Raw genomic sequence first — 23796 nt, 5'->3', positions numbered from 1 at the left:
GATTTACACTGTTTAGTTATGACAAAACAATAAACACAGTATTAAAGGTCTTATTATTTTATTACTTTTTTCTTTGAAGCACAACAAAAATTTTTTAAAACTATTGTAAAACTTTAGTACTTTATGACAATATGACTTGATAGGACACCGTGTGAATACCCCAATTATGTATAACAATAATATTGAATTGTATTAAGGAATTTACTGTTGTAATATATATTTATTGGCCTTTTTATATTCGTTGCATTTCAACTTTAAAATTGTTGGCTTAAAATGTTAATTGAGTTGTGTTCTGTTAACTTAACAGTCTTTGAGTAACATTTATGTTAATTTAATATAGGTAAACCGAAAATGAAGCTAACTTCACACACTTAATATTTTTTTAACAATTTTGTTACGTTAAATTTTGTGTGTAGTTTATGAGTGCTATGCAATAAATTTTAATTTAATAGGAAATGTGTAAAAATTAAAAAAAAATGTATTATAACAATAGGTAATTAATTAACCTTCCGAAATTTTGAAAAAACACAAAAATAGGTTATGTTTCGCAAATTGTAAAAACGCTGACGTGAATTACTCTATCATAGTATTAATATATTTTATTGTTTTATATAAATTGCTTTAATTGTTTTATTTTATTTTCACAACAGATCATAAATCCACCAGACCAAATTCCCAGAGATCAAGAAGTCCTTTATTAAATGATGTCCCTAATAACAATACCATGGAACCGAGATTTCCTAGCCCTGGATTAAACTTTACACCAAGTGGCACGTCCGGTGCCAATACCCAAAATTTATCCAACAGTTTTAAAAATCAAAATTCGAACTTAGAGGTAAATTTATTCAATTATTGTTTTTTATATACATTGTACATCGTGCGATCAAAATTATAACCCAGGGACCGAAAATAATAATTATTCTTGAAATTTCTAAGGAAAAAAGCCATCACAGGGTAATATCGGAGAGTCAAGCATACCATTTTGATTGTTTTCAACTATATTTTCATAAAATAACATGCTTTTTAAATTCTTGATTTTTATTTTTTTGTCAGAAATAATTGTTATTTTCTGATTTTTAGTTTTTGTGTCAGAAATAATTGTTATTTTTGATTTTTATTGTTAGGAATATTTGTCAGACTTTGATTTTTATTTTTTTTTGTCAGAAATAGTTGTTATTTTTTGATTTTATTTTTTTGTCAGGTATATCTGTCAGACTTTGATTTTTATTTTTATACCCTTCACCACGAGTGGCAAGGGTATATATAAGTTTGTCATTCCGTTTGTAATTTCTACATTTTTCATTTGCGACCCCACAGAGTATATATATTCTGGATCGTTATAGATAGCGAAGTCGATATCGCCATGTCCGTCTATTCGGTTGTATGTTGAAATCAATCCGTAGCCCCCAAATAACTTACAAACGTGATTGATACATCAATATATCGGGAATTCTTCCGGCTCGGTTGCCATTTAAAATCGAGAAAATCGGCCCACAAATGGCTGAGATAACGGGACAACCTCGATTTTTGGCCTATTTTTGATTTATATCTGGATAAATAAGTCATTAATATATAGATATCTAATGATAGATATTTCAAAGTTCATTGCAACGATGTATGTATATAAGGCTGGGCTGTGGTCATACGAAACAAAGATAAATTTGTTTGGATCCGATGGGAAATATTATGTTAGGCGCCCAGACAATAAGGCATATGATCCAAAATACACCATGAAGACCGTAAAACAAGGCGGTGGATCCATCATGATATGGGGGAGTTTCTCCTCTTCTGGTGTCGGTCCAGTATATTGGATAAAGAACGAAATATGCATCGAGGACTACGTAAATATATTGCAAAGCTTAATGCTTCCATTTTCTGAGGAAGGGATGCCCTTCAGATGGGAGTTTCAGCAGGACGATAGTCAGAAGCACTCCTCAAAATTGGCAAAATACTGGTTTGCTGTCAACAAAGTACCTCTTATGGAATGGCCTTCGCAGTCACCGGACCTTAACCCAATGAAACACCTTTGGGGAGTGCTCAAGAGGAAGCTAGTGGGTTTCAGTCCGAAAAATGAGCACGAATTATGGGAACAAATCCAGGAAGTGTGATTTGACATTGACAAGGACGTTTGCATAGAAATTGGTTGATTCCATGAGCCGCAGATGTAATAAAGCTGTGAAAAACAAAGCTAGAGCAACTAAATATTAAGATAAGATAGTTTTTTAACAAAAAATATAAAGATGTGCCTCAAAAGTTGAATCCTTTTACGCGTTTCTATTATTTTTTCCAGTAAAAATATTGACTCAATACATTGTTAATCATATAATGTATTAAAATATAAATGAAAATAGGAATGATTATGTTTTTTCTTATGCTGTATGTCTGATAAACAAAACTGCATATACATTTTTTTAAACAAAACTAAATTTGACTAACATACTTAAAAAGTTTGAAAAAAAAGAATTCGTTCCTATTATTTTTTCCATGTGTGTGAAGATAAATTCGTATTTAACTAGCACAGACAAAAACCACATTTTTTAACGTTGCTCATTTTACAGTCAACAGAGCACTGTTAATCACTTAACAGTCTTGATAATTGAATTATAATACAAAAATACGTCTGAAATAGGTATCAGAAATAATTTCAGAAATATAAAAAATTAAAAAAATATTTCACATGTTTTTTTTATAATAATATTAAAAAAAAAGATTTTGATGTATCAATCATGTTTGTAAGTTATTTAGGGGATTTGGAAAGTTGATTTCAACATACAGACGGACATGGCTATATCGACTCCGCAATCTATAACGATCCAGAATATATATACTTTATGGGGTCGCAAATGAAAAATGTAGAAATTACAAACGGAATGACAAACTTATATCTACCCTTGCCACTCATGGCGAAGGGTATAATAATGACGGAGAAGTAAGAAAATTGAAAGATATGTATTTAAAAATGTGTATTTTGTAAATTCATTTCGTATTTTTATGTTGCGGAAAATTTTATAATTTTTTAGGATATGTTTGCTTTTGAATAGGACTTGAATAAAATATGGGAATTAATTATCGAAAATAATTTAAAGATTTTTATTTTTTAGATAATTATAAATAGTTTTTATCGAAAAAAAATATTTTGAATTTTTATAGAGAACTGCATTGGAAACTAAAAAACACAAAAAATTACAGGTAGTATAATAAAATTAAATTTTTCCCAACAATGCTCAGTTGTATTTTTTTTTTAAATATTTTATTCAAGATATTTATACGCAACCCACAAACTTTTTAATAAAAATAATTTTCAAGCCAATCCAATTGTTTCTATTAGGCCTTCATTTTATATCTAAAAATCATGAACTAAAATAGATCAACAAATTATTGAAATGGAGAAATTAATTAAAAATAAATTATTTACTCACATAAATAATGAAAAATTTAACGGCATGCATATATTTCTAATAGACAATACAAGTAAATAAAAAAGACAAACAAAAAACACATGGAAAAATACTATACCGTACATGGACTTTAAAATCTTCGCTACCTACATGTACCCTAAAAAGTTCACTACGTGTACACTAAAATCTAACCTAAAAAGTACAAAAGTAGTGTACATTTCGAAAAGTACATAAACGTTACGAGGCACAGGGATTTTGGTGTCAAAAAGTCAATTTTTCTCAACACTTAATTTCAAAAATCAAATGATGCAGTTTTGTACAGAAATGTTTAAAAATGAAATGTACACTTAAAGTTTTAAGAAAAATTTTATTTTATTTTTAAAAAATTTAAGTAAAGTCCATGCAAGGGTGTTAGCAAAAATTTACTTATATTTTCACGCAATTCAGTGGTTTATTTTATTAGGGTGTAAGAAGAAAAATTTTTTTTAAGTTTTTTTATGGGCACGGTGGCAAAAATGTGCCAAATTATAAATATTTTCATGTCACTAAGTTTGGTTGCAATCCGAAATTATTTTCTGCCTCCGGTTTCATGTTGAATTTTTAAAAAATGTAATTAAAAAAGTCAATAGAGCATGATATGCAAGTTTATTCCAGATAGCAGTATTTATTTGTAAAAATAGAAATTAATTGTAATTATATGTAACACATTAAATATTTATAGAAAAAAAGTATTACAAAAATGTTTACAGAAGTGAAAGAAACGATAATCAAAATAATAATGAAGTGTTCATTTAGCGACAAAATTATTTTTGATATAAAATTTTGATATTGATTTTCTTGATTCTATCTGAACTTTGATGAATCTTTCTCTTGTTGTTTTGTTGCACAAAGTTGATGTTGCTTTACTCTGTTTTGACTGCTCTCTTTACCCCTTGAGTATGACAGGGTGGTAAAATAGCTCAATTCCTCCGTTTTTTCCTTCTTCAATAAACAATCTTCAATCTCCAGATATTTATATATCCCCTTAACCCCTTAATAAACGAAAGTTGGATTTTGGCTATTCTCACCCCCTAGTTTGGTGAACATTGGTAAAAAAATCATCCTGAAAAAATTTTAGGTAAATCGGTTGGGGTTAAGACCTCTGAAGTTTTGAGATGCATCTACAAGGGAAAAAAATGAATTTTTTTCAGTTTTTGTAAAAAATTTTCCATTCAAAAATTACTTTTGCAATTTAATTTAAAAGAATAGAAATGTGTACGTAATTATCGTTCTAATGAGTCATAAAAAACCAAAATTGGTCAAAAAATGTTAAAGTTATTAAAAATTCGCCAGGCCATTAACGTGTCTCAGGCAACTAGAACCAGAAATGTAGGAACAAAATTAACATATTTTGATAAATATTAAAATAAAAGCTCATTTTCATGAGTGGCAGGTCTCGTTTTATGCGATAGATGCGTTCCAAAAAAAATCGCATAAATTGAATTCGCATAAAACGATACTCTAGCTTCATATAAAAACTAATGATTCGTTCCAAAATTCTGAAAACCCGCATAAATTTAGATTTTAATTAAAAAATCAGAACAAAATCGCATAAAAACAATCAACAAAAATATATTTATTTAATTTACTTAAACAATAAAAACAAAATATGTACGTTAAAAAAAATAAACAAAAATATTTATAATTACAGAAAAAGTGAAAATGATCTAAAAAAAAAAAATGAGCTAACACATTTTTTAATGAAATTCTGTAAATATGTATCATTAATCTGAATCACTGAATAATTGTCTGTATCGTTTTGGAAATGGTTCAACGTCACTTTCATCACTAGATGATATAATCATATTGTCATCATATGGTAAAATATCAGTTTCATCACTAGAATTAATCTAGTGAGTAGGAGACAAAATCAAATAATTTTTCGGAGCTTCAATTGCTTCTTTTCTTGCAAAATAATTTGTCATTAAACTTTGCGATTACGAATTTTTAAGTTGCTTATGCAACTCTAGATATCCGGAAAACAGATCAGTCAGTCCGCGATGAATCTTTAATGCTCTTTCCGTGTCTGAATCTGTATTAAGAATTTGATTTTGTAAAAAATATACTATAACCATGATGCAAAATTTAATAAATTTAAAAATTTTAAAAAAGCTCTAAAAACATCTAAAATTTTAAAATTCTAAAAAAACAAACTAATTTAAAAATCGCATAAATTTGAATTCGCATAAATTTGTCATTCCGTTTGTAATTTCCACATTTTTCATTTGCGACCCCATAAAGTATATATATTCTGGATCGTTATAGATTGCGGAATCGATATAGCCATGTCCGCCTGTCCGTCTGTGTGTTGAAATCAACTTTCCATTCATATATCAATTCATATATCAATATCTCCGGAATTCTTCCGGCTCGGTTACTATTTAAAATCGAGAAAATCGGTCAACAAATGGCTGAGATATAAGGAAAAAACCAGGACAACCTCGATTTTTTACCTATTTTTGACCTATATCTGGATTAATATAGACAATATGGATATCTAATGATATATATTTCAAAGACATTTGCAACGACGTATATAAGACCATTGTAAGTTGGACCTACAATGGGCTGAGATATAAGCAAAAAACCAAAAAACAATGTAATTTGTCATTGTTTTCAATGACGTCATGCAAATATATGTATAATAACAAACAAAGCTTTATATGTATGTTTGTTTTTTGTAAATCTAAAGGCGAATTTATATACCAGGTGGTGTCGATTCTACAACAAGTACAACATTTACAAAAACCACTTGCATATTGTTTTTGTTTATGTGGTTTAAGCTGTCAAAGTTTGCCTGTTGTTTTTGTTACTTTTACATTTGTTGTAACATTCGCCGCAACAAACACAGGATAATTGACAGCTCAAACATACAAACAACATTAATCAGCTGTGCTATCAACACCACCTGGTATATAAATTCGCCTTGAATCTTATTCACCAAGGTGCATTTAATAAGGTGTCATCGGCAGCACAGCTGATTATAGAAATAGCACGCACAAATGTCAAACTACATATATAAAAAATGTCCGCCCGTTCGCCCGTATGTCAAACTCTATATATAAAAAACAAGTAAGAGTGCTATATTCGGCTGTGCCGAATCTTATATACCCTTCACCAAATTATACTTAAAAATTTTAAATATTTTTAGGTAAACAAAATTTAATTTTTTTTCCAGTTGTTTTTTTAATTTTTTGTAAAAATTTTTTTTTCCATTATTTTAAATTTATTTTTTTTTTTTTTTAAATTTAAAATTTTTTTTTTTAAATTTTAAATTTTTTTTTTTTGTTTTTTCAATTTTTTTTTGTGAAAAAAAAAATTCGGGTTAAAAATTTGTTTCCCGATTTTGACCCATTGTAGGTCCAACTTACTATGGTCTTATATACGTCGTTGCAAATGTCTTTGAAATATCTATCATTAGATATCCATATTGTCTATATTAATGTCTTAGTAATCCAGATATAGGTCAAAAATAGGTCAAAAATCGAGGTTGTCTTGGTTTTTTCCTCATATCTCAGCCATTTGTGGACCGATTTTGCTGATTTTAAATAGCAAAATTCTCGAAAGCATGTCTGACAGAATTATTGAAGATTTGGATCCCGAATATATCTGGGGTCTTCAGAAAATTGATTTCAACAGACAGACGGAAAGACGGACATGGCTTAATCGACTCCGCTATCTATAAGGATCCAGAATATATATACTTTATAGGGTCGGAAATGAAAAATGTAGAAATTACAAACGGAATGACAAACTTATATATACGCTTCTCACGAAGGTGAAGGGTATAATAAGTGAATTCGCCTGTATTTATTTCAATTCGCCACTGCTGTCTCCTTGTTAAATACGCCTTGTTATTCACGAGCGTTGGCAAAATTGATACCATCGTACTTTTTTTGATACTATTTGATGTTCAAAAGTACCGTGGTACTCCCGAGACTCATTTGATACGCACAAATCATATTGATACCGACATGTAAATAATTTCAGAGAAAACTGCAAAAAATTTTGTCAAAATTTAAGACAAAGTTTAGATTTCGATGACGATATTTTGGTCTAGTTTAACAAATTTTCTCCAGAAAATGTTTTGAGTGGAAAAACTAAATGTTAGCCGACCGTTGATGGAATGTAACCGTAATCTTGACTTAACGTAACACTTTAGTGCGATTATAGAACATTAAAAACGTATCATATGTTTTTGACATAAACAAAGAAAATATTTTTCAGTCGATCAATTGCTTTTTTACATCAAATAATTTTTCTTTTTATCCGCCAGTTTATAGCCGGAACTATATTTGTTATAAGTGCTATATTTGTATTGAGTGCCCCGTTAGACTAGACCAGTGGTACGCAAAAAGAGGCATTTAATTTGTGTGCTCTTTTGGGTAAAAAATAAAATATCCATAACAACATCAAGAAACTGAATGAATTGTGTGTATTTTTACGCTCTATTGTTCACATTCGGGTTGTTTGACGAAAATCATCATAACCTCAACAATATGAACGCCTACCATGGGACTAGACGATAGTGTGCTTGACTATCAATCTGGGGGTTGCGGGTTCGATTCCCGCCAGAGACTCTGGGTGTATCTGCAGACAAGCAAAACGTTTCGCAGTTTGTGTTTGGTTTTTTTTTAAAAAAAAAAACACGCATTGGCCTGCACCAATAACATTAATTGTTCGTCATTTTATTATAATTAAATTTAATGTTTCTTTTTCATTTTTCGCTCTTGTCGCTGTTTGACAGTGTTATCAACACAATTTTTTAAATACTGTTCAAACGATTTAAAATTTTCTTAAGCGATTTATTGTGTGCTGTTTTTATAGTTAAAGTGAGTACATTGAGTATAAATTTTACACGTATTTTGTTTTTGTTACAATAACAAAACACATGTAAAATTTCCACTCAAAGTAATCGCTTTTATTATAAAAACAGCACATTCAATTTTGTTTGGCTATAGTACTTATAAATAGTATTTAATTAAAAATAATGTACGCGCCATCATTGTGAAGTGCTTCGAAATGTCTTCATATACGTTTATATTAGCCCATTAGGAGACAATTATAAATAGTATTACCTTGCCATACAGACTTTACACATATTATGACAGATATGCAACTACTGACATTTGTAAAAAATGTAATATCGAGCCATATGGTTTTTCAATGATCGTGGTTTGCAGAGCGAGAGAAGAAATAATATTCTCAATACGCAACTATTGTGATATATATTTGTCCATCTTTCCAAACCGCAAACAACCATTTTGACATTTCCTTTTGTTTGTTTTCTATTATCATATTACTGTATATTTTTTGCTTTATTTATTAAAGGTCCGACATCTTAAAAATTAAATTTTTGTACTTTACTAACCCCCATTTCCATAATCGATTTAAATTTGTAAAAGTTTTATAAATCAAAATCTGTTTTATAAACCTTTGGTAAATTTAAAAATTGATTATGTATAAGGCATTTAGTATACTTACATTTTATAAATGTTTATATGAAATAATTTGTATAATAAGTAAATCTGACCATAACATTAAATAGTTTGTTTTTTATTTATATTATTGAAATATTTAAACGATTTATAGAACATTGAAAATATTTTTAAGCTTTCTTTGCAAAATAAGTATTTTTAATATTTTAAAACCAACAAGTTGACAACACCGTTAGTAAATGTCACGCAGAAACATAAGTAAATTCTGTTTTAAACAAGTTCAGACGTTACAGTTACGTTACTTTTTATCACTATAACCGCTTTAACTACTTTACACACAATAGAAACGATCAGCTGTTCCGTTCCGTTAAGGTTACATAAGTATTTTTAATATTTTAAAACCAACAAGTTGACAACACCGTTAGTAAATGTCACGCAGAAACATAAGTAAATTCTGTTTTAAACAAGTTCAGACGTTACAGTTACGTTACTTTTTATCACTATAACCGCTTTAACTACTTTACACACAATAGAAACGATCAGCTGTTCCGTTCCGTTAAGGTTACATGCCGGCTAATCCACCCTTAATAGTATTATTCCGTTTTTAATGAAAATGTTTCCAAACGAAAAAAACTCATTTGAGTCAATTAACACTCAATATAGAGCATTGGCTGATATAATTGAAATTAAACATTTAGCTAATGAAAATAAAGTATGTATGTAATTTTTAGTAAAGATATCGCAAGATCGGTCAAGAACTCTCTGAGTTATAGGAGGTCAAAATTTGACATTTTGGCCAAACAGGTGTTTTTTTTTATCCATATAACTTATTACCTATTGTTCTTAGCAAAATGTGTCCCAAATAGTTTAGATAGCTATTTATGCAATCTTTCGAAAAAAAAAATTAAAACAATTTAATAAAATATTTTTGATTTTTTTTTTTAAATCAAAAATATTTTTGACTTTTTTTTTCAAAATGGGCCCTTTTTATTTTTTTTAAGAAAGCTTAGGTCTTTTCCTAAGCGACCTATATGGTCGCTTAGTGGGATGCGAGTGGGATATCTATCAAAAAAAATATTTTGTAACTCAAGATTTAAAATTTTTGAATTTTTTTGCAAAATCAAAAACTTTGTTGACTTTTTTTAAAAAAATGGACCCATTTTTTAATTTTTTTCTTGCTCAGAAGAAAGCTTATGTGTTTTCCTTTAACACCCTTTTTGTCGCTTAGTGGGATGCGAGTGGGATATCTATAAAAAAAATGTTTTGTAACTCAAGACATACAATTTTTTACTTTTTTTTGAAAAATCAAAAACCTTTTTAACTTTTTTTCCAAAATGGACTCTTTTTTTATTAATTTTTTTTTCTCAAAAGAAAGCTTAGGTCTTTTCCTTTAAAACCTTTTTGGTCGCTTAGTGGGATGCGAGTGGGATATCTATCAAAATAAATGTTTTGTAACTCAAGACAAAGGTTTTTAAATTTGCACTATTTTAATTTTTTTCATATTTGTGTGTAAACCTTACAAATTAAACTTACGCAGAGAAACTAGACACATTAGCCTTTCCGATGGTATGTAACATACCCAACTAAAATTTCATAACCTCGATACTTTAATACCCATAATATGTTAACCTCAGGAATAAAAATCACTTTTTTTTATGGAAATGTTGAATAATTTAATTTTGTTATTTATTTGTAATAATAATTAATTTAATATATAATAATAATAATAATAATAAAAAGATGAATAATTTAGTAAAATTTAATCTTAATCACAATAGATCAATTTATATAATAACTATTTTTACATTTAATTTATGAAGTTTTTAAATTTTCAAATATCCATACTTTTATCCTCCTTATTTGTCACCTTTATTAGCTGCTTTTTTTGACAATCCTTTCTTGGCATTATTAGATTCAGCTACTGATTTCGCTGCTGGCTTCTTTTTTGGCTTTGGAAAGAAATCGCATTGAGTAGATGCAGAAAACTTTTTTAATTTGAGTCTTCCATCGACAAGCGGTAAGAAAGCATGGTATTGAGCGGTGCCATCGATTGTTACCGCAGCATCGAATCTTTAGTGTTTTCAATGTTTCCTCATGATCCTCTTTGCTACTAAAAACTATTTTAGTTTCTTTACAATAATTCTTTGTCCAATGGAATAAAGCAGTCGCATCTAAGATGCGATCTTGATGAGAGCACTGGAGGCTATACTTCGCTGCATTTCTTTTGAGGTTTGCTCCAATACCATCACATGCTCCTTTACCATGAGCAGTAGGATGAAAATGCCACTCAGCTGGCATTCCAAAATCTTTTTCATGAGCTGTAAGATTTGCGAAGCTACTTTTGTTTTTAAAATGTTGACGAGCTCCGTCCGAAACGTAGTATACCTTTTCTTCTGTAAATTTTGATTTTAGATAATTTAGTATTATCTTCTGGTACTCATAAACTGCAACGGTGTCATGTTTTAAATCGTCGGATATGATTGCCATACTTTTGTGTTCCAGGTTTTCTTCTTTCATGTAGTAAATAACTACTGTGAATATAGTTGCTTGGTCGTTATTGAAGTGGAATGCTTGTATGGAATCCTGAAGAACATATTTATAGTTCTCTGCGAAATCAAATGAAATAATGAATTCACCAGGCTTCAAATGTGTTTTCAAGTCCTTGAAGAATGACCACTGCTCTTTGACTAAAAAGTCATGGGTTCTCAAATTTAGCAATCCTCTACACAGTTCTTCCACAAAATCACCCACATTTAAAATTATGGTTTTCAGTGTGCATCTTTCAGTCTGAAGCCAAGATTCAAATTTTAACTCCTCAATACATTCTCGATCAAAAGAGTTGATTAAATTTTCTTTGATGGATGTGGTTTCCGGGCAATTCGAACATTCACCTAAGTGGCAAGAAGTTGTAGCATTAGGGCACATAGTCAATTTAAGGCAATCGCGGTAATGGTGTAAATCTTCTGATGAATCATCTTTTAAGTAATTTAAGTTGATTTCCTTCAACATCAATTTAACATTTTCATGGTAAATACAAACACATACTGTGTGAGTTCCGCTGCTTCCTGCCAAAACGCAATGTTTTGGCCTCAGTTGTGTAAATTTTGTGAATCCAATTTTGACATCCTCGTATTCAGATTGAAATGTTGCGAATAATTCATTCAGGTTACAGAGAACCATTCTCTTCTGCATTTGAACTTTCTTGCCATCGATTCGTACAGACATCCAGTCTTTCATCCCTGGCATCAGGCGACTCATATCATCTCGCTGATAAAACTGAGTTATTAGAGATTTAGTATCGCACTCCAAAGTTTTTCCCTTCTTTTTGTTTGGGAGTGTGAGAATCCCATGCTCAGCAACCAATTGTTTAGCAATTCTTGCTTTTCGTTGAGACGTTCCAAACTCAGTCATTGTTTTTGCAGAACTCCATGTTCTTGGAGCAAGCGTGAGAAGTTGAATTCTTTCAGCTTCACTCTGTGACGTTTTGTATTTCTCTTTTATTTGTTCAAGAACTTCTACTGCATCCTTATGGTATTGGTTTCGACACTCATTCGTTGAATTTGAAAAGTTAGAATAACCATCATCATCAACAGTTCTGTCTTCATTCTCGGAATTACTTTTGTCTTCATCTGGAATAACTTCAACGCAAGGCTCATTACTATTCAAATTCGGTAATTCGTTCAACTTTCCGAGCTCTTTCCTGCATGATCCACAAATTTTCAATCGTTTTGACAGCGTAGGGATTTTTTTTAATAAGCCGTCGGAAATATTTCGCATTTGTTAAAGGGATTAAAACAAAAAGACGAATAAATTTCATTTTCAACCTTAGCCTTTTTAGAAGTCAAATAACACACGTCTTAACTTTAACGCTGTTTCTAAAAAACTGATTTCCGTATGTCTTCAGAATGACAATAAATAGTTTTTTAAGATCATATAGGTAGTACGTTTTAATGAATGAGTCTAAAATCTTTTATTAGGGTCAAGAAGGACTTACATACTAAAGTACCTAGTTTAACCAAATACAAATAATAATAAAAATAAACCACCATATAAATAACCTACCTGTCAACTTCTACCTCTCCACCCACTTCTTAAAGTCAAATGTCATAAAATAATAAATAAACTGGTACTTCGGAGAAGGGCCATAAAATATTTCCACTTGATTCCAAAAATTTGTTTCTGGGGCACCTGATATTTTAACAATGAAAATCACGTGCGCTGAAAACTACCTCTAGGATTGACTAAAAAAGCCGCAAGATACAAAACTCAGACAAATTTTAGGGGTGGAAAATTAATAGCGGTCGGCCTCATATTGCACCCCTCCAGTGGCTATTATCGGTCAGTTGTTGTGGTTTTTATTTTTAAGGTTTTAGAAACACTTACACACAAATATGAAAAAAATCAATTTAAAAACATTTGTCTTGAGTTACAAAACATTTATTTTGATAGATATCCCACTCGCATCCCACTAAGCGACCAAAAAGGTTTTAAAGGAAAAGACCTAAGCTTTCATTTAATAAAAAAAGAGTCCATTTTGGAAAAAAAAAGTCAAAAAGGTTTTTGATTTTTCAAAAAAAAGTAAAAAATTGTATGTCTTGAGTTACAAAACATTTTTTTTTATAGATATCCCACTCGCATCCCACTAAGCGACAAAAAGGGTGTTAAAGGAAAACACATAAGCTTTCTTCTGAGCAAAAAAAAATTAAAAAATGGGTCCATTTTTTTAAAAAAAGTCAACAAATTTTTTGATTTTGCAAAAAAATTCAAAAATTTTAAATCTTGAGTTACAAAATATTTTTTTTGATAGATATCCCACTCGCATCCCACTAAGCGACCATATAGGTCGCTTAGGAAAAGACCTAAGCTTTCTTAAAAAAAATAAAAAGGGCCCATTTTGAAAAAAAAGTCAAACATATTTTTGATTTAAAAAAAAAATCAAAAATATTTTATTAAATTTTTTTAATTTTTTTTTTCGAAAGATTGCATAAATAGCTATCTAAACTATTTGGGACACATTTTGCTAAGAACAATAGGTAATAAGTTATATGGATAAAAAAAAAACACCTGTTTGGCCAAAATGTCAATTTGACCTCATATAACTCAGAGAGTTCTTGACCGATCTTGTTGAAAAATGGTGTCCGAATTACTATCCAATAGAACTAACATTGGTGCAAATTTCATCGCGATCGGAAGACATCGATTTCAAAAGTTGGTTCACTTGACGTGAAATGCCCCATATATAAGGGTTTCAAATGTATACACATTTTAACATTTACTTAATATTGTTGGTAGTCCGCGCACTTCTGTACTAATTATTAATATTGATGATAGAATAACCGTGCAAAAAGTATGGACTCTATCTCTTATTGTATCCCAAATAATAGATTTTTTAATTATCATCATATGGGAGGAGCCACGCCTTCTGTGGTTTCTACTCCCATTTTGGCCTCAAATATTTATACAAACGATGGATTGCTCATGCAAAATTTGAGGACTATAGCTATTATAGTTTCCAAAATATTTGATATTTAAAATTAACTTTGTATGGGAGGTACCACGCCCACTTGAAAATACAAAACAAAAAGTATCCTATTGTTCCTTCCAGATATAGAAAAACATACAGTCAAAATTTCAAGCAAATCTGGCCGTTTAGCCGTCTATAGACTTCAAACCAATAAATATACATACATATCTATATAAATGTCTTTGTAAGTTTGTTTGTTGGTTTGTTTATTTGTTTGAGCATCACGCCTAAACGGGTGAACCGATTTTATTGTAACTTGGAACGTAGATAGATCCTTACTGGGAAGCGTCAATAGGCTATATATTTTTTATTTTACTACGACAGGGGTAGCGAAGCGCACCGGGTCAAGCTAGTCTTATATATAAATAGGCCACACGTTTTTTTGTGGTACACTTTTAAGTATGTTATTGTCCACCAATATTGATTTCTCTAGATGTGCACAATATAATTTTTTTTAAAAATTCATTCCTGAAAGTGTTAAAAAGCGTTTTAAATTTGCTTGAAAAACAACAACAACATGTTTATGCACATCTAAATACACGTGTATTTGTACACAAACGTGAAAAATATTTTTGCGTATACTCAAAGTAACTGTATAATTTTGTTATTAGTGGTCGAATTTTGACCACCAGGCGATTCTAGTATACATATAAACACACATTCACTTTTGATATTGATGAAATATTTTGATACCGAAAGAAAAAATCATTTACCATCCCTGTTATTCACTAAGAAAATAGAGAGAGCATTTTATAACGTGTTCTCAAAAGAGCAACTCTCTCACGCGTACACAGAACCAGTGTTGCCATATATTTTTTGAAGAAAACTTTTTATTTCTAAAAAAAAACTTTTTTTTTCAACAAAAAAACTTTTTTTTAAGTACATACTAAAATTACAAAACCCAATTCGTACATATATGTAATCAAACTGAGATAATTTATGTGAATTTAGTGCTGGAGACACTTTCAATATATTCAAATCAATCTCCCCATTTAGTGAATGAATTTGGGGACTATCATTTTGAAAGGTTCAACTTATTGATATCAATTTTCCAAAAAAACTTTTTTTTTAAAAAAATAAAACTTTGCATCTCAAAAACCTTGAAAAAAATGGAAAACTTGACATATGGTAACACTGCACAGAACACATATTGTACAAAAACAACAACCACGTTGTTTGAGCACGTTGCGTTTGCGCTTATTTCATTTTTGTTGTTGTTTGTTGCTATTGTCAACAAATAATTGAGCAACGCAACCACTCCCATCAAGGCGAATCTAAAGAAGGTGACGCGAGAACTAAAACATGTACAAAAACAACAGGTACTTTGTTTTTGTTAAAAGATAATTGAACTGTAGAAGTTGCCTCTTGTTGTTTTTGCTTTTGGGTTTGTTGTATTTTTCGCCACAACAACCACAAGTGAATTGACAGTTCGCCTTGACTCCCATATTGTTATTCTATTTTGTTTAGCCGTTTTTAACCATGAAAGTAAATAACAAACATTTCAGAAAAAGCTTTTGGTTCGATTGTTGAGTTTAATTCTTTTAATACCTTTAACCATAAGTGGCAAGGCTATATACCAGCGAAATGCAATGAGCTCTCAAATGAGCTCTCTTGTTTTTATTTTCACATGTACGCAAGCACACACATTGTATAAAAACAGTCAGTCTCGCATGAGCATTGATAGAAGCAGGTTGTGTTACGCTTTTATGCTTGTTTATTTCATTATTTCAGCTATTTGTTTTTGTTTTTGCCAGAGAATAATTCTCAACTCATACAACTACAATATCTAAAAACTGTAGTGGTGTGAGTTTGCATTTCGCTGCTATATACCAGTGATGTTCAAAAATAAAAATGAAGATATTTGGTGAGAGAGCTACCCAGCAAACATAATGTCAAACACTTAAAATAACAACAAAATGAAGAAAGTTTAAATTTAGAATTTTTGTCAAATAAAACCAATTTATTAAATGAATATAATTTAAATTTTAAGGAAATGAAAGAATATACATTATACGGCCGAAATACTCTCAAATTTTTTATTTATTTTTAACTTTGTTTTTTTGTGTTCAATTGTAATTAAAACGCGTGTGTTTGCTATGCTTCATCCAAAAACCAACCAACAACAATGCTTATTGAATTTCTGAAAAAATGAGACATTTATTACGCTCTTTAAAAGAGCGTAACAAATGTGTTTAAATTTTTTAAACAATTGTTGTATGGGATGAACATCACTGCTATATACATACATATATGTAGGTTTGTCATTCCGTTTGCAATTTCCATAAAATTTTATGAAATTTCAACAGATTATGTAAACGATTCTATATTGGATTTGCTGTTACGGTTCCATATAGGGTTGCCAGACGGGCTTGATTTGGCTTGATTGTCAAGCTTTTTCAATGCTTGTCAAGAATCAAGAAAAAATTTCATTTGTCAAGCTAAAAAGGAATTTTAGAAATTTTTCCATCAAATTAATCTGCTAAGTCAAAAACATAGGCGGATTTTGTTTATTTTTCAAACTTTTGACAACTAAAAATATTTTTCTATTGAAAATACAAAAATTTTACGTAGAGTTAGCTTTTCAAAAAGTATAAATTCCTTATACAAAATTGTAGAAATTTTCAACAGTACATATTTACTTACATTAATTCTCAATGTATCGACAAACTGCCTGTTACTAAATGTCGACATAAAATTATAAGGCCGCTAAACTGTCCGTAAACAATTTTGGTTTTCTCAATATACCGACAAAAAACATTATTTTCAGATGGCAATACCAAATACATGTGGCAAAATAAATAGATTTACAGTCTTATGCAAAAAAAAACTTTATTGTAGATTTAAAACGCAATTTTGTTAACGAACCCATTTATAAAAGCATTGTATGCAAAAACGTTTATTAAAGGCATAAATAACTAATGTACTGATTTTTGTCTAAGCTGACAATGCTTCTCATTTATTTCCCCTTTTTCGTTGTTAGTGTTGCTTTCAATTAGGATAAAATATTCGTTAATTTTCTTTTTTTCATTGATTGTTTTTCGTAATAATACATTTTTGAAGATAACAACTAATTTTTATAGAAAAAATGTATATCTGATTCTAGTAAATTTATATTAAGCTAAAATGTATTAATGTACAAACTTTTTATATAGTTTATTTCAATTATTATTAAAAGTATTCGAATGACGAATATTCTGTAATAAAATAAACATCATTGTTATATAATTTATTTTATTAATTTATTTTTATTGGCATTTTGTTAAATTTTAACAAAATTTAATGAATTTGTATGTGGAAACACACAGTTATAATTCCGGAGTGGGTATATTAGATTCTTCCACAATGTTTACACATTTTATTACTATATAGCGTTGCAGGTTAAAAGTAAATGACAAAAATGCCAATCAAACTCACTTGTGAACCTCATGTAGTTCACTGCCGGAGGAATATCAAACAAAATCATATACTATTAAAATGGAACTTTTTCGCCAGCGGAGTGGAAAATGTGTTTAGCAATTGCAATAGTATCGTCTGTTATTCCAAATTTATCTTTAAAATCCTCTTTTTTAAGATAAAAAGTAAAAAGAATTCCTTAAAATAGGTTTAAAGTAGGGTTGAACCATTATTAAATTTCATATATTTAACAATGGTTTACTACAGGTGTTTTAAGCTAATTTTCGTTTTTGGATATACTTTTATCGAATTTAGCTTAACAACGGTTAGTAAGCATGTTGTAAGTTAGACATAAGACTGTCATTGTTTAAATTAAATCAAATGAAAAAAATATATAATTTTACTTTTGTTAATTTAACTGAATTTTAAATTGTCAAGAAAAATCAAGTTTTTTTCTTTAACGTCAAGAAAAATCAAGCTTTTTCTTCTGAATGTCAAGCTTTTTACAGATTTCGATCTGGCAAGCCTAGTTCCATATGTGTCCTCCTATTTTAAGATTTTCTTTTCTTTAAATCTTATATACAGGGATGGCAAATTATATTTTTGTTCCGTATTAAAAAAGTATTAAAAAATTACTTTCTTCATCACCAGAGTACTTAAAATTTTAATATTTTCATATTACAGTAGCTTTATGTTGTAAATAGTCGTCTGTTATCACAAAATTGTCTATACAAAGTGCTGTTGAATACGAGATTTTCTATAGAAAATGCTGTTATAATACAAAAGATTTTTAAAGAAAATGCTGTTTTTCATACGATTTTCTATAGAAAATACTGTTATACACAACATGTCCAAAAAATGTAGTTATAGACAAGATTTTCTACAGAAAAATATTTTTTTCCTATAGAAAAATGTTACACTCAAGATATTATTAAGATTGTCTACAGAAAATATTGTTATACACAAGATTTTCTTCAGAAAATATTGTTATACACAAGATTTTCTATAGAATATATTGTTATACACAAGATTTTCTATAGAAAATATTGTTATACACAAGATTTTCTATAGAATATATTGTTATACACAAGATTTTCTATAGAAAATATTGTTATACACAAGATTTTCTATAGAAAATATTGTTATACACAAGATTTTCTATAGAAAATATTGTTATACACAAGATATTCTACAGAAAATATTGTTATACACAAGATTTTCTACAGAAAATATTGTTATACACAAGATTTTCTACAGAAAATATTGTTATACACAAGATTTTCTACTAAAATATTGTTATACTCAAGATTTTCCACAGAAAATATTTTTATACTCAAGATTTTCTACAGAAAATATTGTTATACACAAGATGTCCTATTCTACAGAAAATATAGTTATAGACAAGATTTTGTATAGAAAATTATTTTATTACTAGAGAAAAATGTTACACTCAAGATTTTCAACAGAAAATATAGTTATACACAAGATTTTCTATAGAAAATATTGTTATACACAACATGTCCTATTCCACAGAAAATATAGTTATAGACAAGATTTTCTAAAGAAAATTATTATACCCTTCACCATGAGTGGCAAGGGTATATATAAGTTTGTCATTCCGTTTGTATTTTCTACATTTTTCATTTGCGACCCCACAAAGTATATAGTATATTCTGGATCGTTATAGATAGCGGAGTCGATATAGCCATGTCCGTCTGTGGGTTGAAATCGACTTTCTGAAGAAATCGGTCCACAAATGGCTGAGATATATTTTTGACCTATATCTGTATTACTAAGTCATTAATATAGTTTTACGACAACGACAGTTTCGTACTAGATTAATGAAACAGGTTGAATAATTTCTTTAATCTAGTACGAAACTGTCGTTGTCGTAAAACGACTACGCCTTATATGATAAGGCTGAATATCTATATCTAACGATAGATATTTCAAAGACCTTTGCAACGACGTATATAAGACCATAGTAAGTTGGACCTACAATGGGTCAAAATCGAAAAAATATTCTTTAACCCCCAGTAACACGAAGTCTGGTTATGTTTTAACTAATAGTTATACTGACAATTTTCATACAAAAATAATTTTAACCGACAGTATAACTATTAGTTAAGGCATAACTAGACTTCGTGTTACTGGGGGTAACCCGAATTGGTTTTTTCACTAAGTTTAAAAAAAAAATTAAAAAACTATTTCGAAAAAAACAAATTCCAAAAAATTGGAAAAATAAAATTTAATTTTTGTTTACCTAAAAATATTTAAATGTCTTACTTGTTTTTACTTAAAATATGTACATATTTACTTGTATGTGAGTTTTTATCTTCGTAGGATACCGTTAACCTATTCGTAGATATGGCCAAAAAAATAAAAATTTTTTTAACGGCAGTTTCAAAACTCCATTTTCAAATTTTTAAAAATTTTGTTAAACAAATTTCAGAATTTTTTGATCATCTCATTGGGATTTATTGAGAACATAATAGGGAATAAAAATATGAAAAAATATGTAAGAAAGTATGGGCGGTCAAGCCCGACCATATAATACCCTACACTAAGTAAAAGAGCAAAAACATTTTTTTTTTAAAATTTCAATAATTTATATTTTTGAGTGATTTTCGGAAATGGGGGGAAATGGGCATGAAATTAGGTCGTGTGATTTATGTCTATATGGAAGTTTACTATGTTGAATTATGTGAGTATACCTAAATTTTTAAGCGATTTATGCACGTTAAAGTGATTTTCGGAAGTGGGTCTATATATGAGCTATGACTAGTTATGGACCGATCGTAACAAAATTTGGTGACATGAATTTTGTGTATATAAAACTTATTTCGAGCGCAATTTGTGGAGATACATTTATAAATTTAACATTTATGACCGATAAAGTCCAATTTCGGAAGGACATTTGTATGGGGGCTAGGTGAAATAATGGAAATAATAATATGTACCAAATTTGATCGAAATAAAGGTTTAAAGTTTTCCAATTTTAATAAAGTTTTCAGAGTCTATTTAGAATTATTTGGGCTATAATATCCTGAGAAGGTTTTACTTAAAATTCATAACAGTAATGAAATAGAGCACATTCGCCAAAAAATGGCCATATAATTGGTTTTTCTCGAAAATTTCAAAATTTAAATCGCAGGTACGGAAAAACTATAAGAGATATTTTCATAATTTCTTCATATTTTTATTCCCTATTATGTTCTCAATAAATCCCAATGAGATGATCAAAAAATTCTGAAATTTGTTTAACAAAATTTTTAAAAATTTGAAAATGGAGTTTTGAAACTGCCGTTAAAAAATTTTTATTTTTTTTGGCCATATCTGCGAATAGGTTAACGGTATCCTACGAAGATAAAAACTCACATACAAGTAAATATGTACATATTTTAAGTAAAAATTAGCTTTTATTTTAATATTTATCAAAATATGTTAATTTTGTTCCTACACTTTTTTGGTCTAGTTGCCTGAGACACGTTAATGGCCTGGCGAATTTTTAATAACTTTTTTTGACCAATTTCGGGTTTTTATGTCTCATTAGAACGACAATAACGTACACATTTCTATTCTTTTAAATTAAATTGCTAAAGTAATTTTTGAATGGCAAAATTTTTACAAAAACTGAAAAAAATGCATTTTTCCCCTTGTAGATGCATCTCTAAACTTCAGAGGGCTTGCGGCACGTCTTAACCCCAACCGATTTACCCAATCCGACTTTCGTTTATTAAGGGCCACCCTAATATACATAGGTGATTCAGTAATATTTTCATCACATTTCAAAATGTCATAGTATGACGTAGCATTAAAATTTATCATTGGCATCTGTAACAGCCGTAATTTGTTTGACATTGTGGATCTACTTTTCAAAATTCGATGGACAGCTAATTCACGAATATGTTGTTGGGGATATGTTAACATTACAATTAATAAGTTTTCAGCTGTTCATTAAATTGTTGGTAAATATCGTTTTTACAGCTGGGAAGAGTTTTTATAGAAAACCACCCTGGAGCGTAAACCTTTACAATATATATTGCAAGAGTTGTTAGATTTTATCTCAACTGAAATATATATATCAACGCAAAGCTCTTGTAAGTTCGTGGGAATTGGTTGAAACTTTACTATTGGCCTTTTTTTAAGTTTTGAAGTTCTTTGCCAATTTCTCCTAAAAATGTTTGTGGTCCTGATATTCCACCATCAATATGTTGAAACAGGTGTCTAAATGGCAGTTCATTCATGCTACATACAAATGTTTTTTCTAGTAAACGAATATACAATTAAAAAATTTAGTGATACACCCGTATGCAAGAAAAAGATTTTAATGGTCGTAATTTTAATTGATCTGTTTCTTCACAATCTGACTGATCATATTCAAGTTCAGATACACTGCTCAAATGGCTACTTATAGCCATTTGTGTAACCGTTCTCTGGTATGTTCTCAAAATTCGTTCTTTTGCAGGTATTTTTTTTTTTTGGTTTTTAATGCAAGTACACTTCAGAAAATCTTTGCACTTACATGCCGAAATATCAAACAAAGTCTTGCTTTTACAAAGGATCTTTTCCAACTTTTCATTAAGAATTTTCGGGTGAGACTTTAATTTTTTACATTTTAAATGATATATTCGTAGCATAACCTTCATTCGTTTAACAGATACAGAATGTATTGACGATTTCTCCCATATTTCTATCAGTTTTCCAATAACGATGGCTTCTATTTCTTCGTATGTAGGCTAATTTTTAGTTTCCCTCTCGTATTTAATGCTAAGTATGGTCCACTCATAAAATTTCATCAGATCTGCATAGGTTGGCAATATATTATTTTTTAAATCACACAAAACACCAAATATGAAAACCAATTAAATAATAGCACTTTTCCCCTAATCTATCGAAATATGTAGAAAACTCGATTTTTAGAGTATTTGTATAAAAAAAAGTAATATGTAAACACGTGTTCTGCTGAAATGTAACAGTAAGAAACCGAATTTGAATGGTAAAATTTTATATTGGTATCAGTAGTTAATATTATTTCGCATAAAAATGTATTATTAATGTGATGTAAAAAATTTACTCTTTCTAAAAATTCAATCGCGATCCGGAGGCAGCAGAACTTAAAACAATGCAATAAAATTTTAGATTCATATTAGCTACACCTTTTGGCACATTTTTATCTCTGAGTCTTTCAGAAATTTTAGAAAAAAAATTTTGACCCACCCTAATATATATGGGGCATTTCACGTCAAGTGAACCAACTTTTGAAATCGATGTCTTCCGATCGCGATGAAATTTGCACCAATGTTAGTTCTATTGGATAGTAACATTTTGGCCAAACAGGTGTTTTTTTTATCCATATAACTTATTACCTATTGTTCTTAGCAAAATGTGTCCCAAATAGTTTAGATAGCTATTTATGCAATCTTTCGAAAAAAAATTAAAAAAATTTAATAAAATATTTTTGATTTTTTTTTTTTTAAATCAAAAATATTTTTGACTTTTTTTTTCAAAATGGGCCCTTTTTATTTATTTTTTTAAGAAAGCTTAGGTCTTTTCCTAAGCGACCTATATGGTCGCTTAGTGGGATGCGAGTGGGATATCTATCAAAATAAATGTTTTGTAACTCAAGACAAATGTTTTTAAATTGATTTTTTTCATATTTGTGTGTAAGTGTTTCTAAAACCTGAAAAATAAAAACCACAACATCTGACCGATAATAGCCACTGGAGGGGTGCAATATGAGGCCGACCGCTATTAATTTTCCACCCCTAAAATTTGTCTGAGTTTTGTATCTTGCGGCTTTTTTAGTCAATCCTAGAGGTAGTTTTCAGCGCACGTGATTTTCATTGTTAAAATATCAGGTGCCCCAGAAACAAATTTTTGGAATCAAGTGGAAATATTTTATGGCCCTTCTCCGAAGTACCAGTTTATTTATTATTTTATGACATTTGACTTTAAGAAGTGGGTGGAGAGGTAGAAGTTGACAGGTAGGTTATTTATATGG

General features: G+C 29.5%; 1 protein-coding gene across 2 annotated transcripts in view; it reads left to right on the top strand.

Moving 5' to 3' along the window:
- lgs (legless) overlaps positions 1–23796 on the top strand; it is a 96300-nt gene that overhangs the window by 49073 nt on the left and 23431 nt on the right. For both annotated transcript variants that reach the window (XM_065514723.1, XM_065514722.1), the window contains exon 6: positions 651–835. In XM_065514723.1, the coding sequence (XP_065370795.1) occupies positions 651–835 (185 nt within the window). The remainder of the gene's footprint in view (positions 1–650; positions 836–23796) is intronic.

The sequence above is a fragment of the Calliphora vicina genome, chromosome X (genome assembly GCF_958450345.1).
Source record: "Calliphora vicina chromosome X, idCalVici1.1, whole genome shotgun sequence".
Lineage (NCBI taxonomy): Eukaryota > Metazoa > Arthropoda > Insecta > Diptera > Calliphoridae > Calliphora > Calliphora vicina.
The sequence above is the reverse complement of the archived record's forward strand: the minus strand, read 5'-3'. Positions and strand labels throughout refer to the sequence as shown.